Source organism: Sesamum indicum, linkage group LG1, assembly GCF_026168435.1.
Source record: "Sesamum indicum cultivar Baizhima isolate 11 linkage group LG1, ASM2616843v1, whole genome shotgun sequence".
Lineage (NCBI taxonomy): Eukaryota > Viridiplantae > Streptophyta > Magnoliopsida > Lamiales > Pedaliaceae > Sesamum > Sesamum indicum.
This window is the reverse complement of record NC_142657.1, coordinates 4,213,787-4,234,452: the sequence shown is the minus strand read 5'-3', so window position 1 is coordinate 4,234,452 and position 20,666 is coordinate 4,213,787. Positions and strand designations below refer to the sequence as shown.

The 20,666-nt window shown below is 35.8% G+C and overlaps 2 protein-coding genes and 1 pseudogene across 3 annotated transcripts; 1 reads left to right on the top strand and 2 right to left on the bottom strand.

Annotated features, from left to right (window-relative positions):
• Positions 1-1,199: 1,199 nt before the first annotated feature.
• LOC148789349 (uncharacterized) lies at positions 1,200-2,653 on the bottom strand. Its single transcript, XM_088882506.1, has 2 exons — positions 2,640-2,653; positions 1,200-2,037 (listed from the first exon to the last, which is right to left on the bottom strand). Exons 1-2 carry the CDS (start codon positions 2,651-2,653, stop codon positions 1,200-1,202), a joined length of 852 nt encoding a protein of 283 aa, XP_088738632.1.
• A 357-nt stretch (positions 2,654-3,010) lies between these two features.
• Positions 3,011-6,525, top strand: LOC105156661 (uncharacterized; annotated as a pseudogene). The gene is made up of 4 exons (XR_016066366.1): positions 3,011-5,417; positions 5,496-5,726; positions 5,810-5,867; positions 6,044-6,525. The product of XR_016066366.1 is annotated as an uncharacterized LOC105156661 (transcript).
• On the bottom strand, positions 6,390-8,647 carry LOC105156682 (geraniol 8-hydroxylase-like). The gene is made up of 2 exons (XM_011072895.3): positions 7,613-8,647; positions 6,390-7,137 (listed from the first exon to the last, which is right to left on the bottom strand). Exons 1-2 carry the CDS (start codon positions 8,504-8,506, stop codon positions 6,526-6,528), a joined length of 1,506 nt encoding a protein of 501 aa, XP_011071197.1. The 5' UTR covers positions 8,507-8,647; the 3' UTR covers positions 6,390-6,525.
• Positions 8,648-20,666: the final 12,019 nt, after the last annotated feature.

Here is a 20,666-nt window from a genome sequence, read left to right as displayed (position 1 = left end):
ATGAATAGTGGAGAATTCTTACAATATGTGTGTATTAATGTTTCGGGTGTTTTTGTTTTGGTGTTTTGGAGATAGAGAGAGAAAAATAGAGATAAGTAAGTATGTGTTTTGAGATAGATGGTATGTTTGGATTTGTGTTTTGATATAATATAAAATATTGTAAAATAAGTGGTGTAGATTTGATGTTGGGATTTGGGAGACAAGAGTTACGGTTCATTGTCAAATCATATCTTTTAATATATATATTTATATATATATCTGTATGTATATAGTATTTTGTTTGTTAGTGAAATATAATATATATATTTATGTTAAATAATTTTTTTATTGAGAAATTTCTTTTTATGTTTTAAATAATAATTATAATTTTAATGCATAATTAAATACATTGTAGTATTCTCTCCAAAATGATTTTGTTAAACTTTATCTTTGGAATAAAAAAATATAATATATAAAATTTAAATAAAAAATTTAGAATGAAGTATGTATTATTGGTATATTGTACTCAAATTTCAAATTTCTCAAATATTTCAGTGAAATAGAAAAAATTAAGTACAAAAGATTTAAATGGTCTAAGTTGAAAAAATTTATAATCAAGAGTTAAACGCACTATGTAACATGTTGAAAATACATTATTAGAATTTTATATGTGAACTGATAAATTTTAATAGATAATTGAAGTAATAAAAATACGAATTAGGTATATAGTACTGATATATTGTCAGTAGTGTACGCAACTGCTACAGTATTTCCGTTAGGTAGAAAAATTTTACATATTTTAACTAAGCAGCATTGATATTAAATATCTATAATATCTATAATTTTATAAGTTAATAATAATTTTTTAGTAGTAATTATTAATTATATTTCACAAATATTATATATTAAATAATATATAATACATATAATAAGAAAGAAGAAAGAAGAAAGAAGAAAGAAGAAAAGAAAGAGAGAGAAAAGAATTAAAAAAATAATAAAATATATAAAAATTAATTTTCACACCTAGTGGTGGTGTGAAGTTACATAACCAAACTTGTTTTTGTATTTTGACCCATCTTAAAAACACAAAAACAAACATAGGTGTAGAAGTGACCGCTAGCACTTTTTTTTTTGGGTGAATTGTAAGTTTTCATTCATCCGTAATATTTACAAGGTACTCCGGGCATACCCGGAGAGATACAAAAGACCCACACTAAAGTTTAAAGAGCAATTAAACCGTGCGGGAAAAGTGACAAGAGGACCCTATAGACAGTGATCTTCACGGAAATAATAAGGCCCTCGGGATTGGGTACTGCACCCTCAAAAATGAATTCGTTACGATGCCGCCAAAGGGTGTAGACTGTGCATGACAAAGCGAGGTGTCGTGCTTTGTTATGAACGGAGGATCCGGTTTTCTCCTTCTTGAGCCATTTCACCGCACTGTGCAAGGTGGACATACGTCGGTTGATCCCAAGCCATACTCGGATATGTGACCAAACGTAGGTGCTAAACGGGCACTCAAAGAAAAGGTGTTTGGCCGATTCTTTGGTGTTGATGCAAAGTGAACATAAGTCCTCCTCATGGAGGAACTCGAGTCTGTCCCGTGTAGCCAATCTGTTGCGCAGACCAAGCCACATGATGAACGAGTACTTCGGTGGAATGAAAGCCTTCCAAATAGCTGCTTTCCAAGGCTGCCTCGCAAGTTTTGGCCTGAAGTACTCATAGGCTTTCGACGTCTGGAGTCCCTTTAGGGTGGACCATCTCGTCATCTGCTCAATCGCTGCCTCTGAAGACCCAAATTCGGTGATCATCCTGTTGCGGATTTCGGCAAGCCGTTGAAGGAGTGGAGAATCCCCCTTCTTCGATTGCCAGTCCCAGATTGATGCATCTCTGAGGTAGACACTGTTGACCCACTGTACCCACAACGTGTCTGCCTTGCGGTGAATGTTCCATAATACACGAGCAAGTAGAGCCACGTTCCAGGACTGTATGTGCCGAATACCGAGTCCCCCTTCTTCCTTGGGATGGCAGATTTCCTCCCAAGCGACTGGCGCCCTCCTAGAATTCCATAGGAAATTCCTACAAAGACAGTGAATTTTCTCGATGACCACCGCTGGAAGGGGAAAAACTTGGAGCCAGAAACACTCCACGCCCTGAATAACCGAACGGACGAGTTCCAGTCGGCCTGACCGCTAGCACTTTTATTCAGTGGGAGTTTTGTAGCTTAAGAGCCTTTCTTGTGTTTGTCTATTTACCATGTAAAGTGCTGTTCTAGTTAGTGCGCTTCTTTTAGTAAGCTGACGATTTCACTTAGCCGTTTAGGTTAGTTAAGATTAACTGCCTTCTTTGTATATATATATTGGTGACACGGTACTTCTTCTTCAATAAAAATACACGATGAAAATATATTTTTATTTTTTAATTTTCTATATATAATATATATATACACATTTATATGCATAAATACAATATAAAAGAGACATAATTTGATAATAAATAGTAATTTTTCTCTCCAACAAATACAACATTTATATATAAAAATATATGTAAAAGAGATATAATTTGACAATTAACAGTAATTTTTATGATTCGAATCCCAACATTAAACCTACACCACTTATTTTAAATATTTTAAACTAACTTAAAATACAAATCCAAACATATCAAGATCCATCATCAACACAATTATTTATTTTTATGTTTTCTTCTCTACGTTCGAAACACCAAAGCAAAACACTACAAAAATAAAATAAACAATATGCTTTATTTTTGGCACTTTATTCTGCCACTAGCAACTTTGATTTCTTCACTAAATTGTATCAGCAACACTTCTCGTCACTCTATTCTTCTATTAGCGACTTTTATTTCCTCTTTATATCTTGCAGAAGTTATGACATTTTGCTTCTGTTTTCGGGCATTAACTCCTGCAAGGCCTTCCACTAGTTCGTCTCTCCGGCAACCACCGTCTTCCACCGTGAATTTTAGACTCCTCCTCCAACCATAGGTGGCTCCAGAAGTGACTCAGGCAAGTTCTCTTTCTGTGGAAAGTTAAAGAATTCGCTAATTCGATACTTGTTTCAACTGTTTGATGGAATGAGCGAGAGAGGTAGGCTGTTTGCGAGTTAATTTGAACTAATCACTTTTGTGGTTATTCAAACCTCTTCTTTTCTTAATTTGGTGTACTACTATTAATAGGGTAAGGATCTTCAAGTTTAACTTGAATTGGGCTCATGAAATTTAACTAGTTATGTTTGTTAAGATAAGTTGTTTTAGTTTTCTATTATGTTGGCTCCATGTGTTCTTTTCCTGGCGTTTGCAAATGTTCATCTCACAGTATGCTCCTTTGCATATATCTTACTTGATTGTTGAAAAGCAAAGGTTTTGAGAAATTAACCGAGGGGAGTCAATACTTTTTCTGCAAGGCGTTGAATGAGAAGGATTGTATGTAAACCCAGAATAACAGATTGGACAATATGTAGTGTAGGCTTGAAGATAGGGAAAGTCAGAAGCTGATCGTGTGACTTGGAATTTGGTTTAGGAAGCCCAGTGGAGTGTCCCGCACATATGTTAATATGTGATCAAGATTATATTTTTATATTCTGCAATGATTATTCAAATCAGTTTCTTTGGTTGGACTGTAGTATCAGTGGTTTCTGATCCCCACGGTTCATAGTAGTGGAGTTGCAAAGGTTTCACTCATACACGTCTTTCTAATTTGCTGTCTTTGGATAAATACTGAAGATTTGTTTGGTTTCTTATTTCCTGACAAACCTTGATGAAGCGTAATCTAGAAAATTTTCTGTTAGTAGGTTTTTTTTTAGGGTAAATAGATCTTCACTGACATTGCAGTTCTTTAATACAAGTCTTAAATTCTTGAAAGAGTTTTTAGTGAAACATATGGCATCCACATAGATGAGATATGCACTTCCGCTTTTACACTTCCTAATGCAGAGAAAGAAAATTTGATATGCTTCTAGTGGATTCTAATTAAATTAGTTGCTCATGAACATTCTTGTTCACCTTTTTGATTATGTTCTTTTTTCTTTTTTTACCTTGGTCTTGTACTTTTACTTTTATGAATTAAACAGATGCCTGTGTCCTATGAGAATACAAAACAGAAATTCTTATGAGCTTTTGGTGTGAATTTGGGAGAAGAATTATTTTATGATCTTTGATAGACTTTGTGAAGATACTTATCACTGCAGTTAAAGACTAAAGAATGCAAAGGAGCCCCAGTCCTTTTTCATTGAAGAATGGTTGTGGAGCATTATTGTCATTGGCAGCAACAAAAGTGGTTGCATTCTTCTTCTTCATCTGCTCAAGCAATAATCCAAGCTTGGGCTGATCTTACAGATTCATTTCAGCATCAGGCCTTCCATACTCATCACCTCCAAGCTTTGAAAATCCTTGTCGGTTCTCAAGCTAACCTTTATGTTGCAGATCCACAACCAAAGCTTATATTTTCTATTTTATCTTCGCAAAGCCTTCTCTTCCACAAGAACTTTATCCCTTATTCCTTAGACTTCTATATATTGGGGTTAGGAAGGCAAACTTCTCTAGTTGATTATGCTATCGAGATCCTGTTGCCCTTTTTCTCTCATCAATCTCATGCCGACAAAAACTCTCTTTTCTTCTGTAAAGGGATTCTTCTGTTGGGTGGCCTTTCTTTCCAAACTTCTGCATCTGAGAAATCCAAAAGGCTTTGCTTAAAGTTGCTTTATAAGTTACTGGAAGAAGGATGTGGATTTATTTTCTTGTCTGATGAGCTAGCTTCCAGTGCTCTAGCAGGTGCTGGTTATGCTCTCTCTTCCTCTGTGAGCACATGTTTCAGAAGAACTTTAGATATTTTGCTCAGTATTTGGGATCAAGAAGGTGGTTCATCTGGCAGCATTTCACAGGTGCTAATGCTACTGCATTTGGTTGAATGGGTTATGTCTAATCTCTTGAACTTGTTCCTTCAATAGAATTAATCTTGTAATTTTGGAAAGTGTCAGCCTAACTCATTGTTCATTTGCTGAGTCATGGCTGCAGCTGGACTACTGAGGGATATCAATAGATCTGGATCAAGTGGTTTCATGCATCTTAAGAATTTTGCTGAGGAATGTATTGAGATTCTGCCAAGAGATTTCTTTTCTATAACTAAAGGTTTGGACTATAATCGAAATCACCCAGGGTTAATGGGTTTAATAGAGATTTCGTTTCAAACCAATAAGTTTCGGATTCTTGACTTGAGGCATTAACGCTAATAAATTTTGATTATTGTTGATTCCTTATACATGCATCTATTAGATATATGGGACATCCTAATGGAAAAAGTTGCCAGATATTCATATTCAGTGTTTGTAGCTTTTGTATCTTCTGGGAAAGATCCTAGTCGGAATGAAAGGGTTCTACTGAAGGAACAACTTCTATTTTATTACATATAGAGATCGTTAGAGGTAATGATTCATGTAAATGCTATGCTTTTCAATTAGACTCTAACCAATGACAAGACTCTCTTTGGTTTTGAAATATAGGGATATCCTAGGATTACACCATTCGAGCGAATGGCTTCTGGAGTTACTGCAATTGTTAGACATCTTCCTGTTGGAAGTCCAGCTATATTCTATTGTTCATAGTCTTGTTGAAAAAGCTACTAGCCTCAGCAGTAGTGTCAGTAATCATGACAGTGATCTAGGGAAGAACCGGGAAGGAGAGTTGGAGCCTTCTAAGAAGGTTCTGGATTTGCGTTGCGGCTGCTTGCCCTAGTTGATATACTAATGACTTTCTTACGACAAGTTTGATTTGTGATTTAGGGTGCTAGGAAATAAACAAAGATATTCCTATGGAGTTTGCTAATGTTCTCATGCTCTACTTTCTCTACTCCACTTTGTGTTTACCGTTTATTGGTGCATTAATTCATTATAAATGTCACTCTATTTGTGAACAACATCTGAAATAACTTTAAGGAATAAGGGCCAACATTGGTTATTGCATTAAAATAGTTTTGCGATTGTTTTCCACTTTTAGCTTGCTTATTTCGCTTTCCAAAAGCCAGTAAGATGCCGAGACTTAATTATTGTAGGTTCTACCAAGTTTGTTGAAGGTATTGGCCCAGTTGATAATCCAACTACCTGTGAGTGACCCGGACATGCTCCGGAATCAATTGTATCAACAGATTGCAGAATCTGACGATGTTATACAGAAGCTGGCTTTGATTTCACGGCTGCAGTCTTTGCCTTACCTTTCTTCTCAAGATACTGACAAGAGAAAACCTGAATTGATTGGCAAAACGACATCTCATGAGATTGCGGGCTCAATAAGTTTGAACAGAATTAATGCACGCCTCTAAACATCACCATGGAAATGGGAAAAGTTCTGCCCTCGGGTTTCTGCAAACACTATCTGGATATGTTGAACTTGCAGCCAGATTTCAGATGGAAAAATCAAATTACCCAGTTTGTACAATCAACAACATTTATTTGTAACCATAATAGCAGCACATGCACAACATGAAGAAGAAGATTGTTTACTTACTATCAAAAGCACGAAATTTTAAATTTTGCATCAGGTTGTAATTCTCACAGGAATGGCCACAAGTGGTTCAGCTTTGCGGAGAGTCACACCAAAATTCTCCGTCATGTCCATGTCTTCAGGTGCCATCCCATTCGGCAGCTTCCAGTCAAACGTCTTAACGAGGTTAACAACAATCAGGGCCACTATTCTTACAGCAAGATTCATTCCAGGGCATATACGTCTTCCAGCACTAAACGGCGTGAACCTGAAATCATTGCCCCTGAAATCAATGTCCACATTGAGAAACCTTTCCGGCATAAAGCATGTCGGCTTCTCCCAGTATGTAGCATCCCTGGAAATCGACCAGGCATTCACCCAAATTCGAGTGTGTTTTGGGATGGTGTATCCCTGAATCTCTACATCTTGCTCGGCCTGATGGGGCAGGAGGAGTGGCGATGTCTGGTGCATCCTCATTGTTTCTTTTATCACTGCAGTTAAATATGGAAGTCGAGCGATATCTTGTTCTTGAACTATTCCTCCAGGTGTGATTATCTCGGAGAGTTCTTGTTTTGTCTTGGAGAGAATGGTTGGATTGTGAAGGAGCTCTGCCATAACCCATTCCACCGTTGAGGTGCTGGTGTCTGTGCCGGCTATGAATATTTCCTAGCATTTATTTTACACAAGCTCTTTAGGATGGTTGTGTTTTTGCAATAATTTAAGATAGTTAAATTACTAGAGTTAATTACAACAGTTTTTCTCAAAAGTTGTGTAATTTTCCACCATTTGTTTCTTCCTTTCGAATACAAAGATTTCTCTTCTAATTAATTTTCACATTCACAAAGGAATTGTAATTACTTTCATTCTGAATTATATACAGAATAATTACATCCATTTATTTTTTGGAAATAAAATATAATGCCCCATCTTTTTTCTAAACATTACTATTTGCAAAAATGAAAAGGGTTTGTATGTGAGATTTTAGAAACTCAGAGAAGAGGAAAATTAAAGAAACTTCTTATCAAATCAAGTTTGGTCGAACTAAATCAATTATAAAGCAAGTGATATAATTGTTACGTAAATTATTCTTTCTGTTGAATTGTAAATCAATTATGTAGCAAATTAAGTTAGTCCAGTTTACCACAATGAGAAGCTTCACATCTAGACGTGTAAGTCCATCAGGCTCTTCGTGTTCAGTATAATCAAGAAGAACATCCAAGAGGTCTCCACTCCTCTCTGATGTAGCTCTCCGACGCTTCATCCGTTGATCAATCATGTTATCGATCAGTTCATGCAACCGATCGTACGACACCCGGATTTTGCGCCTGATCCCTTGAGGATCAAAAGGCCTTAAGAAAGGGAAATAGTCGGCAAGATTAGGCTTCGCCACAAGCACCATTATGTTGGCATTAAGCACTTGTAGCTCTTTCATAGCATCAGATGCAGGATCAAGCATGTCTGCAGAGAACAACATCTTCGACAACAGCTTCATCATCGTGCTGAAAACTATCCCTCCAATATAAATTGCTTTGCCACATTCCTGAGCTTCAACCACACGTTCGACCATCGTTTTCACCACATCATGCCGCAAATGTCTTAGTGAGTCCAGCTTCTGGGCCATGAAAATGTGGCTGTTGAAAATCTTTCGTAGTTTCCTCCACTGCCGTCCGGTTGGTAGCCAAGGGAACGCAAGCTCATACCCCTTTTCTGCTGTGACAGCGTCTGGAATAGGCCGTCCCGCGAATTCAGCGTCGTGTTTCTGCAGAATTTCCTTGGCCATTTCTGCAGATGATGCAACGACAACATTAACAAATCCGAGCTTTATAGTCATGAGAGGTCCATAAGTTTTGGCTAGCTTGGCTAGAGACTGATGGGTTCCGTGTCTAATTGTGATGAGGCTCCCAATGAGTGGGAGGCCAAAAGGGCCTGGAGGAAGATTTTTCTTCTTGATGAAAAGTGCATTTGAGATTTCATGGAAAATATAAGTGGCTAATAAGAAGGTAGAGATCACAAGTAAAAGACCATACAGTTCCATTTGCAATAGGGTCTTTGTTTTGCCTCTGCTTGAGTGCTTCTATGCCATGCGTGTCAAGGCTTTATGTAGTGAAGGGTGATCATGAATTTTGTTCAAAAGGGTATGTCATCCTTGTGTTGAACTCAAACAACCTAACTACTTTTGGAAGTACGGCAATAAAGTTTTGGGATTGAATTTCTATATATAGGTAACACACGTATATAATTTTTTTTAAATATAATTAATGATGTATTCTTTATACACATGATATGTGTGCAAAATAGAATAAAAGATGTAACATAAATTCCAATAGAAAATTCAATCCCACCAAAATATATAGTAGGTCTAAAAGTGATTTTAACTACTAATTTGTGTAAAAAGAATTTCAGTGTCGGATGAAATAGTCAGAATATTAATCAATTCAAAACTAATTTATATTGAAAGTAATAAACAACTTTTAGATAGAGGGTGTTTACAATATCTTTAATTTTGTGATGAAAATTGGTCATTGAAAAAATGATAGATTATAGTAAAATTTGGGAGTATTTGCAAATAAAGTGTAAAATAGAAAAGAGTTGAAATTAGGAAATCAGGGGAAAAAGTTTGATATTAGAGTTTTACTAATAAGTTGCAAAAATTTGGTAGGAAGAACTTATAGTTTTTGGCTTAAATAAATTTAATTTAAATAATTCAAAAGTATAAGTTATAAATCAAGACACCTTTCCAAATTTATTTTTTACAAAAATGTTAATAAACACTTAGGTTAAGTTCCCTATAAGAAATAATTTAATAGGGATGGATTTTTTCGACGGTCAAAAACTATCAGTATTGATGCATAGAAATGAAGTTATGACGAATATCTGTCAAAAAAATTATTAACTCGATATTATTGAAATTTCTGTCAAAAACTGAGAAGCTCTTGTCTCCATCTAAAACTGTAGCAAAAGTTAATCGATATTATTGAAACTTCCGTCAAAAACTAAGAAGCTCTTGTGTCCATCGAAAACTGTAGCAAAAGTTAATGCGTCAATTTCCGGACAAATCCCATTTTATATCAACTTTAATTTGGGATGCAATTTATTTGAATTTTTAATTGGTAATTTATCCAAAAACTTCAAAAAAAAAAAAAAGCAATTTAATTTTGATTCTCTTAAAATGAATTTGGGCCTTGTTGAAATTCATTTTGACAATTTAATCATATGATTCAATAAAAAAAAACTATTATACAATAATCAGAAACAATACTTTTCAACCTTACCAATAATCCATTTACCAATCAACGACGATAAATTGGAAACACAACTAAGCATCCCACATGATGCCTTTTCGCAAAATGACAAACTAAAACAACAAAAGACAAATTGAAAAGCAATAACATAAATTGAAGTTGAAGTTTAAAGCAATAACACAAGAACATGAGGTTGCAAGTTGAAACCAAATAAAGTAATGACTGATGATATTAACGTTGATGCCCCACATTCAGCCCATTTCAACTCAATAATTCAGAACTAACAATTTAGAACAACAATGGGAAAAAAAAAAAAAGAAAAACATGGCTAAAAACCATTTAACCCCCATATTTTGTTAAAATAAAAAACCTCTGTATTTGAAAATAGGCTAAGACTCTTTTTATTTTATAAAATTTAGCAAAAAATAACTTTCTTGTTAGTAATTAATGGAAGGTGTATTGAAGGCCCTAAACCGCATGTATGTCTTTTAATTTTGTTGGATGGGTCTGTGTGCCCTTGTGATATATTTTCTCCATCCTCGTTTTTAGTCTTGGAATAATAAGCTTGCTATCTCCCTCCTAATGTACTCCTCCGACTTCTGATCGGAGTTTTTTTTTTTAAATTGTAATGAGAGTAGTATAGAATATTTTGACGAGATTTTTATGTTAAGCAAACTCGTGGAGAAGAAGGTCGGAGGAGGAGACCCACGAAAAACGGGACTCATGTAGATATCACAAGGCTCATCTATATATTGATGGATAAAAATATTTTGGAATAGCATAGGGCCACCTTTGATAGTCCTTAGATTCAATGTGGGCTTAGTGGATCACATAGGTTGGGCTTGTGATCATCCAATAAGGGTATGCTAGGATTCATTACATGCGATGCGTTTATTTAATGCTTTAAATATTTGATATTTATGTATGCAGTGTTAATATGTGATGAGGTCTCGGTCTAAAACTCAATAATAACTCTCACTTGGTTGGACCAAGTTAAATATTAGGTGCATAATGGACTTGGATCGAAATAGTTTTGATCCATCCAAGTCTTCCATCCATAGCAATGTGGTGAGGAAACTGGTGATACCCAAGTGTGGTCTCACGAGTCATGACACATTTTAGATAGAGAAAAGTTGCACCATTATTATGAGCATAAGGAACATGTTCACCGTTTTCCTGTCTCACGAGTCGTGGGGGACGACGAATGAAATGTGATTTGATTGATGGGTCGGGCCTAACACCGAGTAACATGATTAGCTTGGAGTCCTCAAAATCCTGTGAACAAGTGAGGCAAAAGATCTTGGGAATCTGATGGAATGAGAATGGTATTGGATACTTCCCACGAGGTTTTGCCATGTGAGTTATAAAAGTGGGGCATAAAAACTTGCTTGTGAATCCCAAGCTCACTAGAAAATATTATTCCAAAACTCCATTTGAGAGTGGCGGGCTTTCGTATAAATAATGAGAGAGTTCAAGACAAAAACCAAGTCATTAAGCTTGATTCATAATATTAGAATCATTAGCTGATTTCTGTTTAATTTTCTTTTTGTAGAAAATGTCTAAGAACCCTTTAACCATGATAATGGAGACTAACAAATTCAAGGGAAGAACTATAACGATTGGCTACAAAATCTGAGGATCGTCCAAGACGAGAACGAGGGCTATGTCCTGGACAAGCCACTCCCGACAGCCTTGCCAGAAGGGTCCTCGCCCGAAGAACGTCTCACATTCGAGAAGTGGCTTGTGGACAACCGCAAGGTCCGCAGTATCATATTAGGCTCGATGTCCAATGATATCCAAAAGCAATATGATAGACTGAATGATGTTCCCTTGATAATGCTCCGCATGAAAGAAGTTTATGCGGTTCTTAATAAGCATATTAGATATGCCGTCATAAAAGCATTTTTTGGGACCAAGATGACCGAAGGATCGTCTGTAAAGAGTCATGGGGTTAAAATGCTATCCCTAATGACACGTACATTAACGCGATCCTTCTGTCATTTCCTCCGTCCTACGATCCGTTTATTATTAACTACAACATGAACATATTTGAGAAGTCTATTCATGAGTTTAATTAATACGTTGGTACAATACGAGGCGATGAGCCACAGGTCTACGCTGGCGGTATTGGTAAGAGAGGTTTCAACTTTCAAAGCGAAAGACAAGAGGGCCGGATGCTGGAAGAGAAAGAGTGCTAGGGAAAAGCTATAGCAGCCACTACTAGCGCTTCGAGCGCCCCTAATGCTCTCGTGGGAATGGGCAAAGGGAAAGGGAAAGTTGGTAGTTCTCAATGGTCGAAGACAAATGATGTCTGCATGCACCGCTAAGGAAAGGGGCATTGGAAGAGGGAGTGCCCACAACTCCTCTCCAACCCAGGGATGTTTGTGATTAAAGTGAATATGAAAACTAATTCTGCTTTTGGGGATGGGAAGGTCGTCACTGTTGAAGTCGTGGGATCTCTCAACTTAGTTATTAGGGATCGTTTTCGAATATAATTAAGAGACTGTTATTATGTACCAAACACGATCAAGAATATTATTGCCATTCCTATTTTAGACAATGATGGTTATAAATTTGTGATCAATAAAAATGATTTTTATTTGATTATTGATTATAACTCTCATTTTTTTGGAAGATTAGTCAATGGTCTTTATATTCTCCAACAGTCTAATTGGATTATGACTGCCCAACACAAATGAAAATTAGATAATCATGGAAATATACAGTTATGGCACGCAAGGCTAGGCTATATGTAAAAAGATAGGATAAGGAAGTTGGTAGACTCTAAAGTCTAGAGATAGAGGATTTGGACAACCTACCAACTTGCGAATCCTTTCTGAAAGGGAAAATGACCACGAAGCCTTTTGTTGGAAAAAGTACGCTTGCCAGTAGTCTTTTGAATTTGATCCATACGAACGTCTGTGGACCATTAATGTAACTCCCCAAAGATTATAATACATAATTATGGGATTAATTGGTAATTTTTTGTAAAATTTAGTTAATTAGTAAATAAATTACAGATTCAAATTATGATTGTATTAAAACTTGAATAGACCAAATTAGAGTTTTAAAAGAAAATATTTGGAGGTTTTAATATATAATTTAGAAAGCTAGGGACTAAACTATAATGTTATAAAAAGTTATTAAAAATAGACAACTAATATAAAAATATAACAAAAAAAAATTAAAATAGAGAGGATGATGTGGTTTAGTGGGGCCACATGTGCCTTATTAAAAATGTAGCCCACCGCCTTAATTTCAGATACATCAAATTGATTCACCTAGAAGCATATATCTTATACGGCAAAATTGTATTTTTGGTCCAGTTAGACAAGGTCGTTATCACTTTTAGTCCCACGCTTTTCATGGTCGACAGTTATGTTCCCCTAGTTTCTAGATTTTAACAGTGTTGGTAATCAAATTCTTTTGCTATTCTTAGATAATCTACCCCTTATGCTCAGAAATAGGCTCAACATGCAATCGAAATAAATTAAGACCCCATAAATTCATACCTTGCTTTGATCGCTTTGTTTCAGGTATTTTGAGTCCTCAGTTTTACGGACTTCCTCCAACCACACTACCGTAGCAGATGGTTCGCAAGCACTTGGCTCATTCAGCAACAAACAACACATCCCTATTTTGTTTCCTACCTTATGGCGTAAAAGGGATTCCAATACAGGGACTTAATAAAAAAGCAGGTTAACCAGAAGCCTTGTTTTTATTGAAGAAATATATAGAATATTACATAGATATTATTCCTCTGTTGGAGGAGACGACTGTCTAGCCTCTCATATTATAGAGGACTTGACTCGTTGCGAAAACCCCCATAAACTGAAATTAAAATGCTATAAAAGACTTGAAAACTCATAATTCTTAATGCTTTGAAGAGTAGGAGAAGTTTTTTTATCTTCCCCTTCTGCTTCATTGCATCTTTATTTATAGGCGCCCGCGGACTTCAAATCCAGACTCCAAACTTGTTTTGTGATTACATCATTGCATTTGTCATCATCTTGTCTTTTTTGAATGACATTACTGCTTCGTCATTGCCTCGTCCTTTCCAGCTGTTGGTCATAATGGCTTGTCGGTCACGGGTTTTCCAGGTAGCTTCCCTACTTTGCTGACTGTTGGCCTTTATCGTTTTCTGCCGATAGTCTTATCCTTGCTTTTTTACAGCGTTTAATTTTTACTTCTTTTTGTAGAAAAATTTCTCTTTCCTTTGTCCTGGTCTGGTTCGGGTTTATTTTGTGTGACCCGAATTTTTGTCCCGAACAAGGGCTTCACTTGTTTCTCACAGCAAGGGCATAATGATTATGCCATTGCCCAACATGCAACATGTTGCACGTCTTCATCCTTGTTGCTTCGGTCGCCGACAACTTATTTTCCCAGATTAACATCCTCTTCTTTTCAAATAAGTTTTATGCGAACTCAATGTTTTTTCTTGTCATGGAGGAACAAAAACGATCCATTCACTTTGTTTGCAGAAATCTTGAAATGGATACTTGACTTTGTCCGTTTCCGTGAGACAAACCCATAATCACCAAGCCTTTCTAATAGAAATACTGTCTTCATTAATAGCTGATACCAGGGGGCTTCTCCTGAGACATCTTTGATTTTGTTGAAAGCCACCATGTCTGGCCTCTGCAACTTCATGAAATCAAATGATGGATGAGACCCTTTTCGTGCAGTTTCAGGAGTAACTGATACAAATTTTATCTCCAGAACATTGTCTCTCTTTAGGTGAAGGCTATTTTGCCACGAATCAAAGATCGCCCTACTAATCCACTCCGAAAGTTTAGAAATCTCCGAAAACTCAGTGACATAGTATGAACTGAAGCAAGAGCTCCAAAATCATACCATTCGCGGACATCTTCTGGTTTCGACCCTTCTAACATCCAGACCCTATTATATTTTCCGGATGTTTCGATAATGGTCTTGCCTGGGATCACTCATTTGTGGAAAATTAATTTTTCCCACATGCATTGATATTCTTGCCATTAGCCTAAAGATATCAATTCATTAGTATTAGTCTTAGAGGTACCTGTCATTAGCCTAAAGCTAATCTCTCTCTCTTTAACCCAAAGGTGCTGGGTTGACTTGAACCTACAGGAGTTTGCATTTTGCTGTCACTCAATTGTTGCCGTTTCACCTAGTGATGGCCTTGTGCAATTGGTACTTGAATTCGACGCTACAGGTCTAGAGCCCTACATTCTAAAGGCATATTTTGGGTCATGCTCCCTCAATTCGTGAGTCATCCTTGAAGGTGATACCTTTCAAATTGATTCTCGTAAGTCGTTCCATAGTGATGTAGATGCTAATAAGGAACTCCTTATTGCGATCTGGACTATGTCTAGATCAACTCTTTGAATCTGTCCGGCAACTTGGGCATTCACCGCTAGCTGTCCGAACTTCCTGTCAAGCTCCTAGAGGTTTTTCCGGAGGTGCCTGAGTCTCAACATGATGGAGTTTGCTTCTCTTGTCAAGAAATCTACAAGAATATTTTCATGAGATTTTATAACGATAATATTATAACAATATTATTGGCATTTAGTTTGCCATCTAATAATACGAGTTTTCTCTATTTTTGATTCTGATTTATTTTTCAAGAAAGCCTTGACATTAGTATTATCAACTTTTAAAGTAAATTATTTAGCAAGTAAAAATTAAGGCCATTTCTTAAAAGCCTTCCAAACTGCAAAGAATTCTTTGTCGTTAATATGCCAAACTTTGGCTTGTTGTTCTGAAAACAACCCTCCTGTGTATCTACAAGGTTCTTCCCCTGCACATGTCTTCTTCATGAGCACTGCTGCCCATCTGTAGTCATCGGCGCTGTGTAGATTACCAGTTCATCCTCGTCTTGTTGTATAACAAGCTTTGGCAGGTTATTGCAAACCTATTTCAGCTCACGAACCCTTTTTGTGTGGATTTATTCCTATTTCCACTTTGAACATTCCATTTCTTTCACAAGTGGTTGGAAATCCTTTCTGTATCTTGCAAGATCCTTAATGAAGATGCTGCAAAATTAACAACTCTCAAGAAACTCTGCAAATACTTCTTGTCCTTGAGTACTTCTGAAAAATTGCAGATTTTCTCCATAATATGGTCCTGTAACTCAATCCCTGATTCGTCAATAAGAATTTCTAAAAATTCAATTTTATTGACAGCAATAGTAGTTTTCTTTTCAGAAAGTACTAATCCTTCTTTATGGCATGCATCAAAAAATATTCAAGATGTTTAATATGTTCTTTCATATTTTTAGATGCAATCAATATGTTGTCAATGTAGAGAAACATGAATTCAAAATAATCTTTAAAAAGATTATCCATTTTTCTTTAAAATATCTGGGGTGTATTGGCTAAACTCATTGGAAACACATTCCAGATATATTGTCCTTGTGGTGTGGAGAATGCAGTAAATTTTTTGATTCACACTCCATCTTAATCTGATAAAATCCAGATTTGCAATTAAATTTAGAAAATACTTTTGCCCTTTAATGCAATAGATTTAGTGCTCTCTACTAGGAATGTAATAACCATCAAACTCAAATATTTATTAATGCCATGATAGTTAATTACCAACTTGGCTTTACCTATCTTAATCTCATCATGGTTTCTTACCAGAAATTCAGGGCTGCTGTAGGTAGAGATTCCAGGCTCGATGAGTCCAAGACTGATATTCTCTTTGATAATCATCTGCATATCTTTCTTATCTTTCATGTTCATCTGGATAGGTTTGTATTGAATTACTCGTACTTGCATTCTTCTTTGAGCTTCAAAGTAGCTTCTATCTTGTTCCTGTCCCAACATGCCATTGGGTTTTCACTGAAGTTTCTCTGGATGAGCCTCTTGACATTCGTAACAGAAAAGCCTACTTTCCTCGCTGATATCTAGCGATTTCATTTCCAGTATTGGTTTTTAAGGTTAATAATTTTCTCCTCGAATTCCTTATAAAAGCTATCGCTACCTATGAGTTCTTGTTGCCTGAAAGATAAAAGGACTTACCAAATTTCCTCTTATCCTACATTTTTGGATGAGTTAATCTGGCATCAAAATCACCACGTTTGCTGCAAAAATTTATTGGCATTATCCTGTTAAATGCCTTATCTTTGCAATACCTGCATCTCACTACCACAGTTAGTAGTAAAGATTAACAGATTCCTTTGATTATCTTTCATATATCTTGCAAATGTTTGAATTAAATTATTACCTAGCAAGATATTGGCACCTGTATCATCAAAGTAAATAGAAGGAGTTTTAACCCTAAAACAGGGCAATCCGAATGCTCCTCCGATCATGATCTTGGCTTCTCGTATTCCCTTATTGAGTATCAAGATCTTTTGTGAAAATTATTTTCCTGCAATAACGGGTAAGGTTTTCCTTGCTTCTTTAGGTAAAACTCCAGGCTTTGCCGTGCAAATTCCTAATCTTGAATCAATTATATACTGTGAAATATTCTATCTTATATTGATCATACAACATACCAACAGATATGTATATAGAAAAACAACTTGTCATTCAATTTTTATGGTAACACCATCAAGACTGAATTCCATTCCGTTATCTTTCCTTGCCCATAGTTTATGATCTTCGAGGAAACTTAATCCCAAAGATACACCCATTTTCTTGTCCTGCAACACATGCAACTAGAATTCATGGCTTGCTATTTCTAACATGACATAGTAGACTGCATCTAAGATGTCATACGTGGCTTCATATTTTCGTAATTCACCATGTTTCTACGAGCAGTCAGGAGATATATTTCCTTTCGCTCCGCAGGTCCAGCAATTGCACTCTTTGAAACGTTCATTTGCTCTCTTATGGGCTCTTTTGAAAGCTCTTCTTGTAGGTGTTCTTCATGCAGATCTTGCATTTGTTCATCTAGATCCTTGGGATGAGGCCCTTGTGGGTCTTGTTCTCTGTCCCGATTTATATGTTTTGGCTTTGGACTTGGACCACCATGATCTCCCATCGGGAAAAGGTTCTTCTGGACCTCCTAGGGTAGCAGTCACTATTTTGCTTTCTCCTTTTCCTTGACTCGCTTGATTCTCCTATAATAGTTGAAAAATCATTGTTATCACAACAGAAAGGAGTTCGTTTGATTTTACCTCTCAGTCTTTTCATGTTCTTCTGGATGGATGCTTGATAACACCAATCCTTCAATTTGTCTTTAAGGAAAGACATTCTTCGCGCCACTGAATCTAGTTGTCCTTCAAGTACTTTGTATGACTGGATCAACATTTCCCTCCATGGACTGCATATCTTTGCGAAGAACATTGGAGCTGCTACTTCTGTTGCTACTCCATTCTGGAAGAAATACTTGCGAAACCAATAGATATATTCATCTACTACGCAAATACTTCTTAGTTCATGGCTGAAGATTATGCATATTCTCTAGCCTTTTCTGCTCTACTTCTTTCGAAGTATCCATCTCCGATGAAGTGTATCTTGATAAGCCTTCCTAGCCGGTCTGGTATCGCGCTTTTTGAATCCCCAATAAGGATGCTGGCTTTAGTATCTTCTGGGTATTATCTCATCAAATCTTCACAAATCCCTCTCAGCTTAACTCAACAAGTTTTGTGAAGTTTTCCGTGTTGAGCTCTAGGGTAGTTGTTGCTATCTTGATGGATGCAACCCGTTCGTCTATCAACTTCTGAAATTGATAATATCCAGGTTAAGTATAGCGCCATATGGATGTAAGGGTTGGACCATGGTCCTTGCCCAAAGTGTATTTTCAGGCACTCTCTTTGGATTTTTTCCTGGATTCTCCTTTAGCCTGGTTCCCACAAACGTTGGAGTGACATTAGTGTGGAAATCCGCAGTTTCTCTCATTGGTTGATCTTGTGGAGGATCATTAGAAAATGTACTTCCCTCTGGCGGTGGTAGTGCTGGAGTGATTTCATTTGTTTGGATATTGACTAAATCCACAATCCTGAGTTGGGAAAAGGATTCCGCCAATTCTTGTAGATCTGATAGATCTGCTCTCGTTACATCCACTATTTTATAGATATGATAGATACGATAATCAGATCTTCTCTGGACTTTGGCTTCGGAATCTCCATGGCCTTCCCATTCTGGTGTAGAAGAGGTACTGTTCCAAGGGCATCCCTGATTCGCTTTTGTCTGGATCTTGACGTCTCAGGGTTCTACCTTTAGTTTCTCTTCAGATCTGTAAGGCCCTTGTATAGATCGGGAAGGATCGTAAGGACCTCGTCTACCTTTTGGCTCAAGGATTCTATTTTCATAGGTATGTGAATTAACTTATGTCTCTTTTGTATCTCCTTTATATCTTGGGAGATCTTCGATGTATCCTGCTCGAGTTCTTTCCAGTCAGTTCCTTTAATCATAATTTTTAGTTTTGAAATTGTGTAGGAATACCCGTTCCGCTTCTCCTAGCTAGGATTCTACCATAGACTTCAGTGGAGTCTAGACCCCTCACTGCATTTCATGGCAGTACTTGTCGAACTTCAAAGTTTTTCAACCATTCTTATTCTTCTTCTGGCGTTAGATGTTTTGGATCAAACCTCTCGGGACCGTTGTAAAACTTTTCAAGAATTTTCATGAGAAATTCTCTTCTTTGTATTTCCATAATCTGGAAATATTTTCTATTTTTAGAGTAACTCGAACTTTCGTTCGGTTCCATTTTCTCTCAAACAGTCTCCTCCATTAGTGGATAAATAATATCAAAATATAATATAACTATATATTTATTCAATAAACCTACACTATGATACCATTTTTCGCAAGCAGGGTATTAACATGCAATTTAGAGATGTAGTGGGAGTAAATATGTCATTTTCATAAAACTAATGGACTAACACTATTGGCCTCAAAAAGTAAGGGACCGAAAGTGAGAACTATCCTATCCTACGGGACTAAATATGTCATTTCCCCATCTTATACACTTCTCTCTCTCGTCTTCAGCTGAGTCGTGCGTAAGTAGGTAATATTTCATACTTCTTAATTATTAATTAATTTATATGATTATATTATTCAATTAGTGTATTTATTAAATATAATCTATATATCTGGTTTAGTGTTTAATCAAAAAATTTTGCGATTTGATATAAAAATAGTATAATTGATTTATTGAATTATTAGATTTGTTAGATTTAATTATTACTATAGTTAATTTACTCAGTTTCATTCGACCTATCGACTAAACTGTTAATTATATATATTGGTATTTAATTAAATTCTATAGTTGCGACAAATTGATAGAATATTTATAAAAGTACATTGTATTTAATAAATATTAGAAAGTTGTATTTGAAATATTATAATTATTAAATAGGAAAAATGAGACTTTTTGAACGAATTTAATTTATAATCGTTGTAAGAGCGATAGTTATAAATATATAAGGAGTTTGGTTAAATGAATCCCTATGAAATAATTGATAAATTATAAGTATTTTTATGAAGCCTAGAGTGTCTAGTTATTAAGAAGAATCAGAAAGAAGATTTATATTTTGATATAAATGAAATAGTAAAGGATCATTAGAAATTATGCAGATAATATTTAATATTTTATTTAAAAATTGTGATATTCTTGATATATTAATTGTATGCGTTAAAACTCATTATAGGATCCAGAGATAAAGTGAAAGGACTGAACAATTATCTATTGGATAGATAATAGCATGTGGGGTCGAGGTTAGTAAATAATTAGTATTATCTATATATGTTACCTTTATTTGTGGTGTTACTGTTATATAAATCTGTAATTCATGATGAAGCTGATTTATATAAAAATATATGAGTGGTGGATGATTTAATTTGATGGACTATATTGTGTACGTGAGAATATACTGATATATGATTTTACATTACTAGTTGTTAACAAGAATGGTAATATGTGGAAATGAGGGAGTGGGGAAAATTGTATATAATTGTGATGTGAATACCCCTTGATGTTGGTGAAAAACCTGTAAGGCGAAATGAAATTAAAATAGCTATCATG

What these genes read in the sequence shown, in the direction of transcription:
- LOC105156682 (XM_011072895.3), bottom strand. Translation starts at nt 8,506, where the DNA reads ATGGAACTGTATGGTCTTTTACTTGTGATCTCTACCTTCTTATTAGCC. An exon ending in ATGTGAAGCTTCTCATTGTG is followed by an intron (nt 7,138 to 7,612) that starts GTAAACTGGACT and finishes AATAAATGCTAG; the next exon opens with GAAATATTCATAGCCGGCAC.